This window comes from Necator americanus, chromosome III (genome assembly GCF_031761385.1).
Source record: "Necator americanus strain Aroian chromosome III, whole genome shotgun sequence".
In the NCBI taxonomy this organism is placed as follows: Eukaryota; Metazoa; Nematoda; class Chromadorea; order Rhabditida; family Ancylostomatidae; genus Necator; species Necator americanus.
In genome coordinates this window covers 7379621-7398703 of record NC_087373.1, presented here as the reverse complement: position 1 = coordinate 7398703, position 19083 = coordinate 7379621, and the positions used below count along the sequence as shown (strand labels likewise).

Here is a 19083-nt window from a genome sequence, read left to right as displayed (position 1 = left end):
TACCAGGATGTGAAAGGGCCGGAAAGTAAATTTTGTGAAGATTAATAATAATAGTAGTTTATAATAATAGTAGTAATAATAATAATAATAATAATAATAACAGTAATAATAATAACAATAACAAAAATAATAATACTAACAATAATAGTAATAATTATAATAACAATAATAATAGTTATAGTAGTAACAACAATAGTAATAATAATAAAAAATCTTTTTTGTTGTTGGAAACGAGTTGAAAAAACAGAAAAAAGCGAAAAAAAGAGCCCCATGCGAGAGTAGCGATCTTAAAACTTTTAATCTTATCTGCGCTCGAGTCATACATACATCGGTGGTTCACTAACAGAGACAGAGGTATTAAAAAAATATGTCCAAAAATATAATATATTATATAAATCTATTTCTGAATGATTGTTTCTTTTGAAGGACATTTCTTAAAGCTACCCGGATTTTAATGGACACTGATGAAGATGAATTTAAAATAAAGCAGTTTTTGTAATTGAAATTTCAGGACCGGCACGTAGGTGAATAGATAGTTAAATAGATAATAAATTAGAAATTTAAATATATAGCGATGATAATGAACGATAAATAATAAAAAATGAGAAAAGATAATAATAAAAAATAGAAAAACTTAACGGACCTAGAATTTCGCTGAAAGATAGATCAAGACGATGAGACGCCACACCTTGAATTTTTTCTTTAAAAAATATATTTCCGTTCTAGACCGGAGCGTCCCTGCCACTTCCTCTTTCCCTCTTCTTGCATACGCTTGGATATATATATATCTTGGTTGTAAGCCTCTCAAGTCTCAGTAAAAATATTTCTGCATCTTTTCAGAACAAGCCTGGGAAATTTTCGATGGATTTTACGACCCTTTTAGTCTTTTTTTTTTCCGAAAAGCCATTTTCCTCAGCGAAATGGTGGAACACGTGTCATTCTTGCATGTATAAACCACGCTTTATATGTAGTTAGAAAACATATCACATCTCTTTTATTTGGGTCCCATGGATGTGAATGCAGGCAAATGTATGCATATATACATACACACCTTCCCTTCTATTTTATTTTATTTTATTTATTTTTATTTAATTTATTCAATCTATTTTCTGTCCTCTTTACTTCTTTTTCTGAGGTTATTTTGATTATTTTCATCTAATTCTTATCCAAAACATTATCTGGAAGTACCTATTTCCAGAATATTTCATCAAAGACCGCAATTTTTCCCTCAGAAAATTTCTCGGCGAGAATGAAGAGGAGGATAGACCCCAACTGTTATCGATTTCTTCTCTCTCCCTCTCTTGTTTTCATGTTTCTTCAAAGAATTTAATTTCCGTTTTCTTTTCCTTATCTTCTAGCGGGGCTCCGGGAATCGTGCTCTGCTTTTAGACAACACGATCACTTCTGTTCCTCTAGGTCCCATCTTTTCGGTTTTATTTTTGAGACTTTTTTCCCGCTATTTACAACTACCTAACTGCTATAGTTACTTATTATTGCTCTATTGTTTATTGTTTATTGCTCTACTAATTTTGAAGAGCACTCGTGACTGACTGCATGACTGGTATCCTGGAATAATAAACTATCAATTTTCTTTTTCTTTCCCTTCCCGATTGGGAAACAACCGCTACAATTGTGGAATGGATTTCCCTGAATTTGCTACATTTTTTTTCGTTTTTTTTTTTGTTCTTTCTATCTTTTTTTTTTCTTGTTCATAAAGTTTTATATCGAATTTGAAATTTCAGTGTTCAACAAGGGCGATCGTACATCTTACTGGTATCTTCTATTGGCTGGTGAAGTTCAACTATTTTTACCTGGTTACTATCCAGTAAGTTTTTTTTGCGCGTGTCGCTAATTTTTTTTTCTATGATTTTTTTCTTCTTATTTTTCTCAATCCCAGTTTCACCATTAATACCTATCGATTGACGTGTTTTAGTCGTTTTTTTTCTCAATCGGGTGATTCTCAATAATTTTCATACTCATAAAATTTGAATTGAGGGAAAATACAGAGGGTCGGATCAGTACGTGATAGCTATCGGATTGTTGCAATGACTTCTATGACAAAAAAAAATTCGAAAAGTTAAATCCTGCTTTTAAGAAAATCTTCATAATAGTAAAATTAAAATAAACGCATTACAGTAGTATAGTATAGTGAATAATAAGGATAATAATAAATAATAATATTTGTCCTTTAATATCAATGGTTGTATGAAATTTTCTGCAGGAATGAGCATGGAACTCTTGAGCAGCGAAAATATTTCCAGAATAAACCATTCAAACTACCATATAACTGTTTTTTCCTTCAAAATTCACTAAACTATCGAGTAGCTGTTCTTCTCTTTCAAATTTCTTCTATTTATATATTATAATTTTCACTTCAATTAAAATTTTCCAACAGATTTCCCAACAACAAGAACTCCTTTTCCCATAAAGGCGGGTTTTTGCCCGTGTGCCCATCTAATCCAAATGGAACAAATGTCTATTCGCCATATAAATGAATTTCTACGTCCAGTTAAATATTCTACTGACTGGATCAGCTCCTATGATTAGTTGTTGTGACGGATATTTTCTCTTGACGTAGAAAGAAACTCGCGCGTTTTTCGTTTTAATCATTTTTTATTCGTTTTTTTATTTTCATTTAGCGAAATATTGGAGAACTATTAATAAAGTAAAAATATGAATAAATAAGTTCTTGGTCATTGCATATCTTTTTTACCACTTTTGAGAGAAAAAAAACCTTAATTTCCTCTTTTAATTATTCATTTATTCCTTACATGGTAATCCATATGTTTACGACTGTTTGTTCCCGATCTGATTTTGGTTTATTACCTCTCTTATTAGTACAAGACAATCATAAAACATGGAAGGAAACAAAAGAAAAAATTCATTTGAAATCATAAGCGGGAGAAAATGTGCAGAAATTGAATATAATAATCTACAATTTGTTAGAAACATTATATTACATTGTTTTATTGCTACATCTGTGAAGCACTCATAATATTATTATATTACTATACTGCTACATACATTAATACTGATGCCATGGATATCTTGTTTTTTTTTCTTCGCTTAAAAGGAATTTTTTGATTCTCTCTGGGCCATTTTCCTTTTTCTGGAAAAATCCTTTTTTCGCGACTAAAAATCAACTTTTTTCGATTTGCATTACTCTATTTTCGGATAGTTCCTAGAAAATGTACACTGCGTTCTTCTAAAACTCACAATGAGCTGTGGATGATCCTATTCGAAAATTTTTTCCATTTTAATTTACGGGGAGTACAAATTTCTCAATGACACAATCACGTTGAGGTTTTTCGTACGTTCATGAATTTTCTGAGTGCTGTACGTAAATATTTCGTTGTTCCTCCGTGATTAATCTATTAAAACTGCCTCAGGGTAGTTGTCAAGATATCGTCGTCGTGCACGACGCAGACCGCTCTTGGGTCGTATAGCAAATTTCTCTTCGTGTTTTTTTTTTCTCTTGAGATGAGATGTCTACGTGAAATTTCGCCAGAGTGGCAATTTCAAGCTGCCGAATCGAATTTCATGCATAAAAAAGTTGTTGGAGCGTTGATGACGCTACGTCGATGAGGCGGACAACTGCCACAACTACATGTATACTGGATGATTTCTCTTCTAGAACTGTTCTGGATTCATATTACAGTAATTTATGAGTGTATAATCGTCGTCGTCCCTATTTAAACGCCTATAATAGTCGTTGAGTAAATTCGAAAAATTAGTATCAACAATAATAAATTGATTGTTGAGTTAATAATTGTAAATAATTAGTAAATAGTAAAATTATTAAGTAAGTAAGTAAGTAAATAGGTGAGTAGTAATAATAATAATAATAATTATAATAATAACAATAGTAATAATAATATTAGTAATAATAATAATAATAATAATAATAATAATAATAATAACAATAATAATAATAATAATAAATAGTAGTAGTAGTACTATAAGTAAGTAATAGTAATAAAAGTAATTATTAAATAAAAACATGTTGAAAATGATAAATCAGTACTTAAAAATATTAATCAATAATAATAATAATAATAATATAATATAATAAAATATAATATAATAATAATAATAATAGATTAGTAGCGAGCTAATAAATCAATAAAAATAACAGTGAATTTGAACAGTTCTGAGCCCTTTTTCACGAATTCCGGGTCCCATTTCAGACATCAGAATCCGTCCCGTTGTGTTCGTTGTCGGCTGGTTCGTTATTCGGTGAACTTGACATCGACCGTCATTGTTGTTCGGCGATCGTAACTCGACAAGCGGAATTCGTTCGAATCTCACAACGTCACTTCGTCGGCCTCTATAATGTGAGTTTTACGCATGACGCATGGTCCGGCTTTTTTTTTAATGGAAAACGCGGCAACGTCAACGGTTCCAAAGATCAATTGAGAGACAACTGAACTCGTGCGTGTATTTTCTATTCACAATTCATTGCAGATAGAGCGGTAGCAACCTAAAATGCATGAACAGTCCATTTTCGATGAATTTCCTCTCGTTCCTCTTTCTCCTTTCTTTCATCTAACTCTGAGAACGAAAAGCTGAAAGTTAATGGGACCGTTTTAGCCATGAATTGAGTACTTCATAAAAAAAAGTTTTCTGTACTGTAGTCCAATCATAGCTGTCATGCACATTTGCTTTTTTTTTTCTTTATTTTTTCCTTCAATTTTTGTTTTTTTTCAATCACCACGATTTCTGTACATGAGCGCTACTTCCATTACTTTGAATTTTGAACAGATCTCAGGAAAAAAAACGGTGGAAAAGGAGAAGGGAAGCTTAACCGATTAACTTATCTCCTCACATACATAGAACAAAGAACAGAACTTTGCCTGAGAGATAATCTGAAAAAATCTGAGAGCTCTCGGTTTCCAGCAAAATTCATGAAAGAAACATTTTATGAATTTAAATTAATTTAAATTTTAAATTCTACGATTCCCAGCTAAATTTTTCGAGGAAAACTCTTTGACATTAAATTTCTAAAACTCTATTCTGAACTTCTTCAGTTCATTTGATTTGCAAGCGAGAACTCGCTAGAGTTTTTAGCGATAAAATTTCGGATAACGTTTTCCGTCTCTCATCAAATTGGGCATGAGAATCGTAAAAAGTTGGATCTTTAAGGATTCACACTGAGTTATAACTTAATCACTGAATCACACCGCCTACCCTCCTATTAGTTTTTAACCTTGTAAAATTTTCTGAAATTGACCATTAAATTGCTGTATTTTTTTTCTGGAATTATCTCTATGATTCTTTCATGAGGAACCATTTCCAATTAATTCTCTCTTTTAATGATGATGAGAAAAATTTGTAATAATAAAAATCAAAAAATTATTTTTTTTAGTGAAAATCTGTTAATTTGCTTTTTTCCAGAAACACGCCGATCATCTGCAACCGTTCATCGTTGTTATGCAAGATATGCTATCTGAAGAGCAAAGTGAGGTTTTTTTCTCCGGATTTTTTCCTGAGTTTTTTTTTCTTTTTCTTCCTAGGAACGAGGCTGTACAGGGTAATCCTCACCTTCATCGTATTTCCTTTTGTGTACCATATCCGTTGGAAAATTAGTTCCAGAAAAAAATCTAGTTATAGTTAAAATTTTTTTAACTTCTAGATGAATTCTAGTTAGATTTTATAAGTGGAATTTCTCTAATTCGTTCGGGAAATTTTTCATGGATTCTCAATCCACGAAAGCTTGTGTGCAAAGCGAAGAATTCCCCCCCCCCTTGCATGAAATACTAAACTATTGCAGAAAATCGTCGTTTTCTGTGCGCATTGTTATCCGCATTCAATATTCGCGCAGTATTCGAATTTCCGGATGTATTTGTTCGCGTGCTTGAACTGCTGGCTGCACCGAGCAGCGGTGTGGAAAATGGAAACGTGCAGCATTTTCCATTTTCCACACAATCACCTCCGTGTCTTCATCGTCATCTGGTGTTTTTTCGGCGTTTTCCAGGATATTTCTAGGATAAACGTGTTCCACATACCCGCAAATCATTCAGTGACGAATTTTATGTGGCATTCTATGTCGAATCGTTTATTTGAACGGCTCGACACCGACATTTTTCATGGCGTCGGGGGTTTTCTTGCGTTTTTCCCCCCTCCTGAGTAACTCTTTTTCTTCCAGTTGCTCCCACTTTTTTCTTTCAGTTGTGCCTTTCACAGTAACTCTTTTTCTTCTTCCAGTTCTGTCCTTCCTCACTCACTCTTTTTTTCTTCTTTTTTCAGTTGTGCCTTCCCATCTGGTGCCTTCACGTTCACAAGTTGACGGCACTACTATTCCTTCACATCTAAACGGTGACGTGAACGGCATTAACGCTAGCCTACAGTATCCACCGGAATATCGAGAAGGTTAGGTTTTTCTTGCTTGTTCATTTGTTTTGTACATTTTGGTAAAAAAAAAACCGGACTACTGCAGATTTTACTGAATTTTTTCCTCTTTCTAGCACGAATATTTTAGGATTTACCAATTAGGACTTCTTTATGTATTTACCAACCAACCAGCTCAATGGTTTCAATGTAGAAAAGACCATTACCAAAAAAATTGGGTCCGGTTCGGTGAAATCGGTGAAATCGGGTCGGAATTATGTTCTACTATTTTTATTTTTTAATTATTATTTATTTTATTCTACTTTTTTCTCGTTGCTGGATTTTCTATTGTTTATTTGTATTCACTCCTTGTCTCTTATTCTGGGCACACCTTTGAGCGCAATAAATAAATAAATTAATTAATTAATTAATTAATTAAAACTCAGGAAAAAATATTAAAAAGGGAGATTAACTCAAAATAATTGATTAAATAAAACTAATAAAACATAATCCGGACCAAATTTCACCCTTTTGGTTTTTCTGAGTTCTTTGAGAACGTTCCTCTTATCCTCTATTTAATATATCATTATTGTTTGTTATTATTTATTTCTGTATTTGTTTAATTAATTAATTAACTTATTTATTTATTTATTTATTTACTATCCTTTACTCATTACGAGGAAAAGAGCTCCCTGATAGTATTCACTCATTATTTTCCATAACAGGCCTCAGATTTTACCATTTCCTTGATCTCTTTGAACATTTTCTGGAATTAAATCCATATTTTTTACACGGTATCCTTCAATGTCCGTCCGTCTTATTTCCGTTTTGTGTCTCGGTTCTTCAGTTTTTTTCCCCAACTAACTTTTCCATGTCAGACTAACGTCGATCCAAGGAATTATTTGTTGTCTAGTAGAATTCCAGAAAGCGATTATGTATTTTTTAAAAATGTTCCGGAACTACGGTACCTCAAAACCCAATGGATGAAGATGGATTGAGGGATTCACAGCCTACATCGATCATTTTTGTTACCATAAACTCAATTTGAGCTCCTATTGGGTTGTTTCGGGGGAGTTTTCCACGGAATGAGATAAAACATTTCTCAACCAGAAGAGAATTCTCAAAGAACAGCCTATTTCTCTTGTTAGCTTTTTTAACGCTAAATGTCTATTACATAGTCCTCTCCAACTCAAATAATTCAACAATTTTCATTATAAAATAAAACATATAGAATTATTATGGATTAGCACACATAAATGGATCTACGAACGTGAGCCGCATTCAAATTTGGAATCTTCAATGAATTTTTCTATTTATTGAAAGAACTCAAAAACCTGAAATAATAAAATAAATGTAAATATAAGATAATATTCGTTTAAATGAAATCTCACTCGAACAACTCTAAGATTTCTTCTCGGAAGGAAGGAGAACATTTAACAGATTCTGGAAGTACTTTTTTTTTGACTGACGTTTCAGATTGGTCAAGAAATCACTTTTCACCGATTAAATCTCACAGCTAAAAGCGCAAAAAAAATTATTAAAAAAAAAGATATCCTACTAAATGTTCTTAAATTTACCTCAACCGGTTTGGTTTTACCGTAATCTACAGCAGATGACTTGTTTCACACGGGTAACACATATGCTCCGAAAATTCCTACACTTCACGATTATTGGTTCTCAGAAAGAATATTTTCTCATCTGCTTCCTACTTTTTTTTCTCGTTTTCAGCATATTATTGATTACATCTGCGGATGAATTGGGTATGGTGGTAGCACATCTGTTTTTCGACATCTGATCGCCGGACTCCTCGATCTTCCGGATATTTTTCTATTGAAATTTCTCGAAAGTGACACGCAACACATGGCAATTTTTTGATTTCCAACCAATTTTATTCAATTCATCGAATATCGATAGTGTCGAATTTCTGTGATTGTAAGGGGTTCTTACCCACAAACCTCTATTTCTACAGAAATTTGATGTTTTTTTCGCGCCGCGTTCGCTCGTGGACGCGGCGCGTACACCTGTTCGCGTAGACGCGACACGTTATTTGGTGCCTCGTAAGAGAAGAAAATCGGTGCGGAATCGCCGTTTTCCACATTGTTTCCACCTGGATAATTGGAGGGAATGGGAATTGGCTGCGGGAAGTTTTCAACGCCCTTAATTTCCTGGTATAGGGCTTTTAAGCTTCTTTTCATGGTCAGCACTGCAATCCAAACAGGATATTTCGGCTTAATTTACTAGTAAGCTTACTCTTACTGTAACCGCCCATACCTCGAGCGCATCATTATTCCTTAAGATCTATCACAAAGACTTTGGTGAATGTAGGCTAATAGCAGGCATTGGCTGATTTATATCTGGAAATATCCACAGAGAAATAGTCAAGTTGCTTAGAATGCTAGACTATTCATACATGTGGAGATAGAAAGAAATTATTTCCACTCATTTCGTGACCTACTTATAACGTCAGTCACAAAAAAAACCCCGATTAGTGTAGGACTCGTTGAATTTTTTCTTTTTTCTGAGAACGGATCTGAGAAAACCTTTCAATAGAATTTTTCTAAAAACTTATATTGGAGTACGAATACATTAGGATACGCTATACGTTGTCTGATATTTTTCTTCTTCTTATTTTTTATACATTTTTTATATTCTTTTTATTTTTTATTTTTCATTCCGCTTTTTTTTCATCTAATCATTTTGTTTGCAGTCAGGTTATTCTTTCAAATTTATTCCTTTCTCTTCTTATTAATTGACTTATTATTACCATTATTATTGTTAATATTATTATTATTACTGTTATTGCTGTAATTCTAAATTAGTGGGCCAAGAAAACCCTATTGTTAACATGGCGATGGTGATCCTCGGATGGATTAAGGAGGGATGAAGGGCTTGGTGAGCACCAGGGCGGATTCGAACCTCCGACCGATCGTGCAGGAAGCGGAACCTCTAACCGCTACACTACACCCTCCCCTCGGATGGATAATCACTGACAATATCACTCTGGAAACTACCTCCTATTCTAATTGCAAAAAAAAAAAGAAATATAAATTTACTCTTGAACCTTCCACTGAATATGCTATCCTCGCTTGATTTTGTTTGATTTTTGACTGATGCCCTTGGATGTTTTTTCTTCCCCGGATTTGTTTATCGTTCATTGATATTTGCCAATGGATCCTATATGGACTATCCATACGCAAAATAGCAGAACACGTGAAAAACACGTGAAAAATGAGAATTATGTGTGTCTGGTTTATAAAATCATGTATGTCAGCGATCCAGCGAAATTGCAGCATTTATTCCCCTTTGCACCTTTCAGTGCATCTGATTTTTTTTTTGGAAGAATCAAACGGGATCTTTTTCCGGTACGTAAATAATAAATAATGATGAAAATATAACAATCTCTGTAAAATCTCTACAAGGATAGCGTAATAATAAATAATTCGCAATAATTAATAAGTAAATAATGTTTAGTATATAATTAATGTATAAGTAATATGGTAATACTTAGTAGTAATATTAAATAATAACAAATAATAACAATAATAAATAATAATAACAAAAAATTGACAATGAACAACTAATAAGTATTAAAATCATAACAATAGTATTAATAATAGTACTAATAAAATAATACAGAAATAATAACGAATGTGACAATAATATTAGTATCAATATTATATGTGGATGCAATAATACAAATATTAAAAATTAAATTAAATATTATAATGGCAACACACGCATTCCCTCGAAAACCCTAACGATTACGAATTGCTGTAAAACGCGTTGGCGCATCGGAATAGGGTTGATACGTCAACGTTTCAATCTTTTTTTTGTAAATTAAATAAATAAATTGTAAATAATTAAAACATTACAAATTGTTACTACGTATTAAATTATAAATTAATACTACCATGAATTGTTATTAGTCATTAAACTGTAGACTACGCGTCCTAAATTAAATTAATAAAATAAATATTATAAATTTATTATGTCATAATAATTTCATGATGATAAATTATGGCAGTGGAATTTTTTCTGCTTTGTTTTCCAAGCACCTCAGCCTATGGACTGGAGAAAGGCGAAAAAGACGCTTGTTTACAGTTGTGTGGATTTTTTTAATGGTGTTTAGCTCATTCTTTAGTAGTAGCAATAAAAATGAAAATATAGTAAAACAAAATAAATTTAAAAAATATAATAAAAATAAAATTAATAATTTAATAATTCATAGAATATAATAAAAATAAAATTAATAATTTAATAATTCATAAAATATAATAAAAATAAAATTAATAATTTAATAATTCATAAAATATAATAACAACAGAGTCTTTTTCTGTTCGGAGCGTCCTGTTCGAAAATTTTCTCATAAATGGATCGATCCTTCGATCGAACGTCAGTTATTGAGGGCGATGAGGGAACTTGCTTGCGATATGGATTGAGTTAGTGGTGACGGAGGGGTGATGGTGGTTGTGGTAGCACCACGCTCTATGATAATTCGTGATTCGGATTATTGTTGACAGCAACGACAGCGGCGGCAGCAGCAGCGGGAGCAGCAGTAACCGAGTGACATCGTGCCCTGGAATAGTTTACATCCATGATACTAGCTGACTCGCATTGCTGATCGCATTCACCTCATAACATCGATTTCAGCCGGCGAACAAAGCCTGATTTTAAGTTTTTTTTTTCCACGGAACCCTACTTGTTTTTTAATTTTTCCCCAGAGAATCCTGCCTGATTTTTAATTTCTTTTCCAGAGAACCCTACCTGTTTCTTTAATTTTTTCCCAGAGGATCCAGCCTGTTTTTTAATTTCTTCCTCCAGAAAACCCTACTTGTCTACTTGTTTTTTTTTTGATTTTTTTCCCAGAGAATCCAGCCTGATTTTTTAGTTTTGTTTATTCAATTCGATAATTTTTCCCCCTCTCTATGATGAAATTTCTCTTCTCTGAAATTTTTTGTTGGAAATCGTTTTGATTTGATTCGTTTTTTGAGTGAATAAATAAATAGTAAACAAACAAAAATTTATTATTTATTTATTCATTCAATAAGCGATTATGATAATAATAAACAGGAAATAAATAATTAATAATGACGAAAGAAATAAATAATAAATAAATGATAATTAAAGATAAAGTTAAATTTTATTGATTTTTGATGAAGCGTATACAAGAGGCTACATATTCCCACGTTAAGGTAGTCCAAGTTACTAATTGATTTTTTGCTCGCGCCCCCGAACATCGTCAAAAAATCAATAAATATCTTATCGCGGTGAGATTCGTCGAAAGTCGAACGGATTCCCATTGAAAAATCCTTCGAATTCCACCGCTACCGACAATGATTGTTTTCCGTTTAGGACCATCATCGTTCGACGTTTCCGCGATGCAAACCGAATTGGAACAGCTGCCAAAACATACGCCGCACGATCAAGGGAGCATTATTGAATTTAATAATTCTATTGTAAGCCATCCAGCATCACTTCATTCATTCATTCGATTCCATTCGCTCATTCAACCAGTGCTACAGTGGTGATGCTGCCCGAAGTGTCCTCGGCAGCTATAGCCGTATATTTACAGTCATTCGAAGCTCGAATCCTAGAAGTTGGCGCACAGCTGAGACATGCGATGATCACACAAGCTCCACATCTCATTCGTGAACGAATCGTTCATAAAGTGGTAGGTTTTATCGATTTTTCCGAAGTTTTCCTTCGGTAATATCATTCAAACGAAACATTTTGAGTATCGAACTCGATTTTCTCTGATCTTTCTGGAATTTGAACATTTTTTTTTGTGTTGAATTCCAATATATGTACTGTAGCCCACTGGGTGTTCGTTTTCGTTCATCCAGAGTTTTCTTCTGACTAATTTCTTTTTTTTTTCTTACGTATTCCTTTTTTCCGTTCGATGTCATCATAACTTCTATTTATCGTTGTCCTATTCTTTTTTTTTTCGGGAAAAGGAAAATCAAGGGAAATTCAGGAAAAACGTCGAATACATTTTCTTTCCTGTTTTTTCTCCTGAAATCAGTCGACTTGCTTTATTTATTACGGTAAAAATTAAATGTGTAATTAAGCTTCTTTCTAAAAAAAAATTGGACTGCTGCGATTTTCATACGGTTGAGTTTTTTTTTTTTGTTTTGCGAAGCTCGTTCAGGCAACGGTTAAAATTTCCTTTTGAAAGAACGAGAAAATCAGATCAGTCCTCTTTTGAAAATATTAAAATAAAAATATGAATGAATTTCGTTTGGAAACATTTAAATCTCAAACAATTGGAGATGGACAAAATGTCCACAAAAATACGATTACGGGAAAGATGGGATCCAGAAGACTAAGCACGCTGAAAAACAGGCGGGAATTTGCCAAAGTTTGAGGGAAAAAAAAGTTCTTTAAAACAATATTATGTACTAATTTTTATCATTAATGGGACTTTGGATAAAAGCTCACCGCGTCTCTGGAAATATAAGTGGAGTAACAGTCGATCTTTGATTGTTTCCCCGTGTTTGTATTTTTTTGTATCTCTAAAAGCAAGTATTTTTTTGCTTATCTTTTAGAATTATTTCTTAATTTTCCTAATATTATAGGCCACTATATTCTATTTTACTGTATCCGATTGTCCATAATCGGATTCGCTTTGAAAGTTTGTTAGTTTGCAAAGAAAATCCGAGAATTCTCAACGTCCATTAGATGTCCTTAATTTTGATCATAACACTTAGTAAAAAAAATATTATTATTATTATTGTTATTATTATTACTATCAACAATATTATTACTACTTTTACTACTACTACTAATAATAATAATACAAAAAAAATAAAATAATACAAAAAAATGCGATTATTTATAATTCTACCTCTGTTTTCCAGCCGTATGCTGATTGTATGATCGGCAGCGAAATGGTTGATTGGTTATTGGATTTATCCGTCTCGATTGGTGCTCATTCCCCAGCATTGTCACGATTTCAGGTTTGGTTTTTTTTTCTCTTTGAATTTTCAAAGAATTCCTGATAGATAAGTGGGATTGGCACCGTTTAAATGAAGAAGGAAATTATTTTAAAGCAAAAAAAAACCTTTAAAAAAATGAATAGAAATTGAAAATGTTAGGTCATACCGAGGCGCATTGAACCTTGGATTCGGAGTCCACAAAAGATTTTCACAAATCAGCACAGATTATTTTAGCTGATTTCAGATCAGCGGAATGTGGCAGACACTTCTGGAACATAACGTGATTTGTCATAGTAAGTTATAGAGAAATTTGAACTTTTCAAGTTGGAACCACTAATAATTGAAGCCATTTAGTCACTAGCGAACTACAATTCGTGGATAAAATGGTTTGTTATCGATGGATAGATGGTGGTCGTCCAGATCGACGGATGACAAATGGAGTTCCGGGTAGGATCGTTCGTTTCTTTTTTTCTGTGCTTTTCTCTAGAAGATCTACGCATTCCCAGCCGTTCGCATCGTTCGTTCGAAGCAATCATCCAAAATGTTTTTTCAATTTTTAAAAAAAAATAATTTTTAAATGGAAACGTTTTATGTATTATAATGTAAAGAAAAGGCTTTACGTATTGTAATGAAAAGTAATTTTAAACGGCAACGCCAAAAATCCAGTCAATTACGTTTTTTCCTCTTTTTCCTTATCCTGCTTTTTTTGTTTCTTCGAAGAAATACTCAGAGCTTTTTTCACTGACTTTTATTATTTATTTATTTTCATATTTATTTTTTATCGGGTTGTTTTTCATTATTATTCATTTATTTTTTCCTAGGAAGATTCCCCGTGAACGATCTCCGCTTGAAGGAGGAGGTGCCGAGTCGAGAAGATCTGGCTAGTGCGGTTTTCTTCCTGAGTACAGTTGGACCAGATGCACTATTTCGGATGATCCTAAAAAAGTTGTAAGTCCTCGTTTTTCCGGCGGAAAAAGAAAATTTATCAGGAAATGGAATTTCCACCACTAAGTGAAGGAGAACAACGAATTTTCTTTTTTTTTCTCAGCAGAAAATTAAACAATTTGTCAGAAAATGGAATTTTCACCACTAAATAAAGAAGAACAGCAACGAATTTCCGTTTTTTTTTTCTCAGCAGGAAATGAAACAACAGCGAATTTTCTTCATTTCACTGATTTTTTTTCTATAATTGACATTCATCTGCAGTTATTTGGAATATTTAAGGCCTCAGGATCGAACCCCTGAAGAATTGGAACTCGTCTACGAGGAGTTGTTGCACGTGAAGGCTCTGTCTCATCTCAGCACTATGGTTAAACGTGAACTGGCCACCGTTATCGGATACGAGCACCACACTCACGCAGGTGCGCTGCTGAACACGAAACTTATTTCCGCTTGAATATTGACATAATATTTTATTTATATTGTGCTCAAATCAACAAATAAAACTAAGAGAATTTTGAATGAGGAATACTTATTTGAAGGATCTGTAACCCTTGGGGTTAGAATAGGGTCAAGTACAGATTTTACTTAAAGGCATCACTCCACGAATCTGAGGTGGTACGGATTTGAGGTGGACTACTCGTATACGGGATCGTAGATTATGGAGAGGGGGGTCATTCTGTTCATTTCTTCCTAATTACCGTAAAAAACTGTCCGGAAGATGCGGCGCGTGCACAAAGCTGGCGCGCTCCAATCGAACTCGTTGTAGAAAATAGCGCACCGGAACGCTCGAAGCCGTACCTACCGGGCCTTTTTCTACGGCAATTAGGAAAAAAATGGACGGAATCACCCTCCTCCCCATAATCTACGATCCCGTATACGAATACTCCACCAGAAATCCGTACCACCTCAGATTCGTGGGGTGATGCCTTTAAATTTGTTATTAATTTGTTCAACTATTTATTCTTTTAATTAGTTTATTTCTATCAAAACATATTTAGCACCTTATTGTTGTGTTTTTATTGTTATTTACGAAGTATTATAATAGTTTAAAGGATAATAGTAAGACAGTTACACGTCCATGAACCTCAACCGATTCTGAATTGAAGTGAACACAGTGAACGGGGACACATCCCAAGCAGATTGATTAAATAAAAATAAAAATAAAAATAAATGATAGTAAAATAATAAATAATAAAATTATATATAAATAAAAAATAATAGCTTTTGGCCCTTGAACACAGAATTTTGTTTTTCTAATTATTCAACGTTTTTCCATAATTATTCATATTTCTTGTCGGTGCTATTGTTGTGAAAAATTTCTCTAACACTCTTCAATTTTTTGATTTTCCGCTTTTTATTTTGCATAGATTAATCAGACTCATTTTTTTTTCGGTCCCACTACTTTCCACATCAGATCTACAGGATCTAGATCTAATCTAAAATTTTTGCAGGTACAGTATTATTTCATCAAGGTGATCCCGGGAAGAATTGGTACATTATTCTACGTGGAAGTGTTGATGTCAGCATACATGGAAAGGTACAAGATATTCTGGATAATTCAGAATTTTTCTTCTCTTCTACCATACTTCTATCCGCTATTATACAGTTTTAGTCGAGTTCTAGTCTTTTTTTTCTTAAAATAACTTAATGTTCTGAAGGTAGAATGTTTTCCGAGAAAAAAAGTGTGGAATTCTGGAAAATCACTGTTTCATCAAAAATTTAAAACGATTTTTTAAAAGTGGGGAGAGGGCGTTGTCACGTGGACCCTTGTTTGTTTTGAGTTCATGTTGTACAGGAGTCTATCTATGAACTTAAATAAAATAAAATAAAAAATAAAATAAATAGAAAAAAGTTTCAGGTTGTCAGTGGAACTTAGTGGTTTTTCATTCCTTCCTTCATACGATTCATCCATTCATTCGTTCATTTATTCGTCTAGTCATTCATCCTCCTTTCATTCACTCGTTCATTTATTTTTTTTCTCTTTCTTCCCTTCTTTATTCATTTCTATTTTTCTTTCTATCTATCTATCTCTTTTTTTTTCTTCCGTGAATTCACTCGTTGTTTCATTAATTCATTTCATTAATTCATTCGTTCAATCGTTAACTCATTCATTCATTCATTCGGATACTCATTCATACATTCACTCATTATCCTTATCGTCAACTCACGTTGTAGACCGAAATAGACTTGTATCTTTCATTGTTCTGTGAATTCACCCCTTGTTTCGTTCATTCATTCGTTAATTCACCCATTCATTCACTCATTCATTCGTTCGAATACTCATTCATGCATTCACTCATTATGCTTATCGTCGACTCGCATTGGAAAACGAAATCTACGTGTAGATGAGCAATAGTACGGTGGTGATGGAAATTTTCCAATAGATTGCACAGAAATGTTCTCCAGTTGAAATCCGCATTCTTTTTTTCCGATCCTAGGAGGCAATGACCTTAATTCTATCCTTCGATTTTATGGTTTTTCATCTTCAAATCGCTTTGCTGATGTTTTCCGCGCTATTTTACAGTTTTGCGCTGCGCTTTGATACGTGCGAAATGAAGTGTGAATTTTTCTTCCATCTCCGCTAAATTCCACATTTTTCTGGACTTCTTCACTTGATTTTATTTTACTTAAATCAATCAGTTATGCTAGCGATTTTTTCTCGCAATTTCTCGCCAACTCGTTTCATGTTGCGTGCAAAACGCGAAACGAGTACAAATATTAACGCATAGGATAATATTCGGAATGAATATATGAATAGTCGAATATTTATTGGAATATTTTTTTCAAGTCCTAAACATTTTTGTGATTATCCTGAGAGATTTATTTTCGAATTCAAATTCAGACCCTGAGAATGTTATTAGATTGAAAAATATAATTTTGCCCTCAAAGTATGAATGAAATGAATGAATCATGAATGGTAGGTGAATGTTTCGTTCGATTCCATTTCATATAATATTTAATACGAATATTGAGACATATAAGGAGATCAAAAATCGGATTTAGGGGAGATGAGCGCCACCGTATCGAAATAATGGATGTAGAAGGCTCAAGATTTAACACCGTCTTACTTTCGTTGATGAAAAATTATGTTTTCCTCAGTTTTTTCAAGTGACTACCGCTGACATCAAGAACGCGCGATTTTGAGGATCATTTCTCGCCGAATGCTTTCCACCAATTCTTTGAGCTACGTGAGCCCTTTTGAAGCGCATATTTTTATTCAAAATCCACGACAAAAAGAAACCATGTCCTCGAAATCGTCTCATCGTCCATTCCATTTTCGTTCATTCGATCTCGGTGCTCAAAATCGCTCCAGGATCAGACGTTCGTCGAAGATGCGACCGATTCTTAACCGTTCTCTGTTCTCCTTTGAACCTAGGGATTTTCATGGATTTTTTTTTTGTTGAGAGAGAGTATCCGGTTCCTCTAGAACAGTAGAGAGCTCTATAAATAAGTAATATAATGCAGTGCCAATAATAATAATAATAATAATAATAATAATAATAATAGTAATAATAATAATAATAATAATAATAATAATAATAATAATAATAATAATAATAATAATAATAATAATAATGATAATAATAATAATAATAATAATAATAATAATAATAATAATAATAATAATAATAATAATAATGATAATAATAATAATAATAATAATAATAATAATGATAATAATAATAATAATGATAATAATAATAATAATAATAATAGTAATAATAATAATACGTAATAGTGTTTGGAGAATAAAATAGAAGATACGTTCGTAAATATTCTAAAATTTGTGGTCAGTTAGAATTCAGTGTGAAGGAAATGAGCAGAGGATCCGTAGAAACGTTGACACTCCTCAACTATCTTAAAATCGACGCCTATGGATCCCTTTTCCGGAAAATACGTCTCCAACTGTGCTATCTAATATAATATAATATAAATATGTAATAGTATGATATTATATACAATATATAGTATAATAATTATAAATAATAATGTATATTATAACAAATTCGCATAACCAACGTGTACAGTTGTACACGTTTTCCGGGAAATGAATCATCACAGTTTTTCCTTAATCATTCAGCTTCGTAGATTCCTCGTAGAATAACGACAGCTCCTCCTCCTCCTCCTGACATTCTTCTCAGCAACCTACTCGTTCCATTGTCCAGTATGTTTGTCCTAGAAGCGATACGATAAATACCGTGGAGAAAATACTCGGCGCTTTTTTTTCTCCGGCCATCCTACACAATACTACTTGTTCGTTAGATTTTTTTTTTGCTTGGGACAAACACGATACTCGTTGGAACACCCGATCGTTTCTTGGAGAAATAAATTTTGTGGTAAATAAATTCGAAAATGCTCGGGGATATTTACATTCGACTTTATTTACTTAGATTATTATTTACTTATATTATTCCATTGATCAACTAGGGCATATTTACATTCACCTTTTACTATTCAGATGTTCATACGATTTTTTATTTTATTCTCTTATATTAATCCATTGATCAACGCTTTATTTTACTTTTACTTTATTTTCTATTCTTTTAAGAGCAAATTCAATCGGCAGCCGTCCACCAGAATGCGTACATCCATCTGGATAAATTATTCTGAATCCAGTACTTATTTTCGATTTCTATATGACTTTTCTAAATGAAATTAGGATGAAAAATTTGATCGTAATCCGAGAAAAGGGACGTCCGAACGTAATATTGGTAGATTCAGCGGTCACAGCGGATGTTTTGTGAAGTTTCACGAAGGCGCATAAGGGATCACATCTGCCCTGTCGCTGCGGATTGAGATGCTATCCCAGTCGAAACTCCTCCACATTGATCTAATCCTGGCTGTGACGAAAGGATTTGCTTTTTTTTGCAAAATAAAC

At 33.0% G+C, this 19083-nt stretch overlaps 1 protein-coding gene across 1 annotated transcript in view; it reads left to right on the top strand.

The window, feature by feature from the left end:
• The window catches only part of RB195_008865 (uncharacterized protein), a gene marked incomplete at both ends in the record, with an annotated part of 54600 nt that overhangs the window by 22245 nt on the left and 13272 nt on the right, over positions 1-19083 (top strand). The window contains 12 exons of the mRNA XM_064195576.1: positions 1743-1825; positions 4188-4334; positions 5395-5458; positions 6247-6369; positions 11680-11783; positions 11900-11998; positions 13185-13283; positions 13507-13555; positions 13617-13709; positions 14084-14210; positions 14487-14623; positions 15656-15741. Of these exons, the coding sequence (XP_064046721.1) occupies positions 1743-1825; positions 4188-4334; positions 5395-5458; positions 6247-6369; positions 11680-11783; positions 11900-11998; positions 13185-13283; positions 13507-13555; positions 13617-13709; positions 14084-14210; positions 14487-14623; positions 15656-15741 (1211 nt within the window). The remainder of the gene's footprint in view (positions 1-1742; positions 1826-4187; positions 4335-5394; positions 5459-6246; positions 6370-11679; positions 11784-11899; positions 11999-13184; positions 13284-13506; positions 13556-13616; positions 13710-14083; positions 14211-14486; positions 14624-15655; positions 15742-19083) is intronic.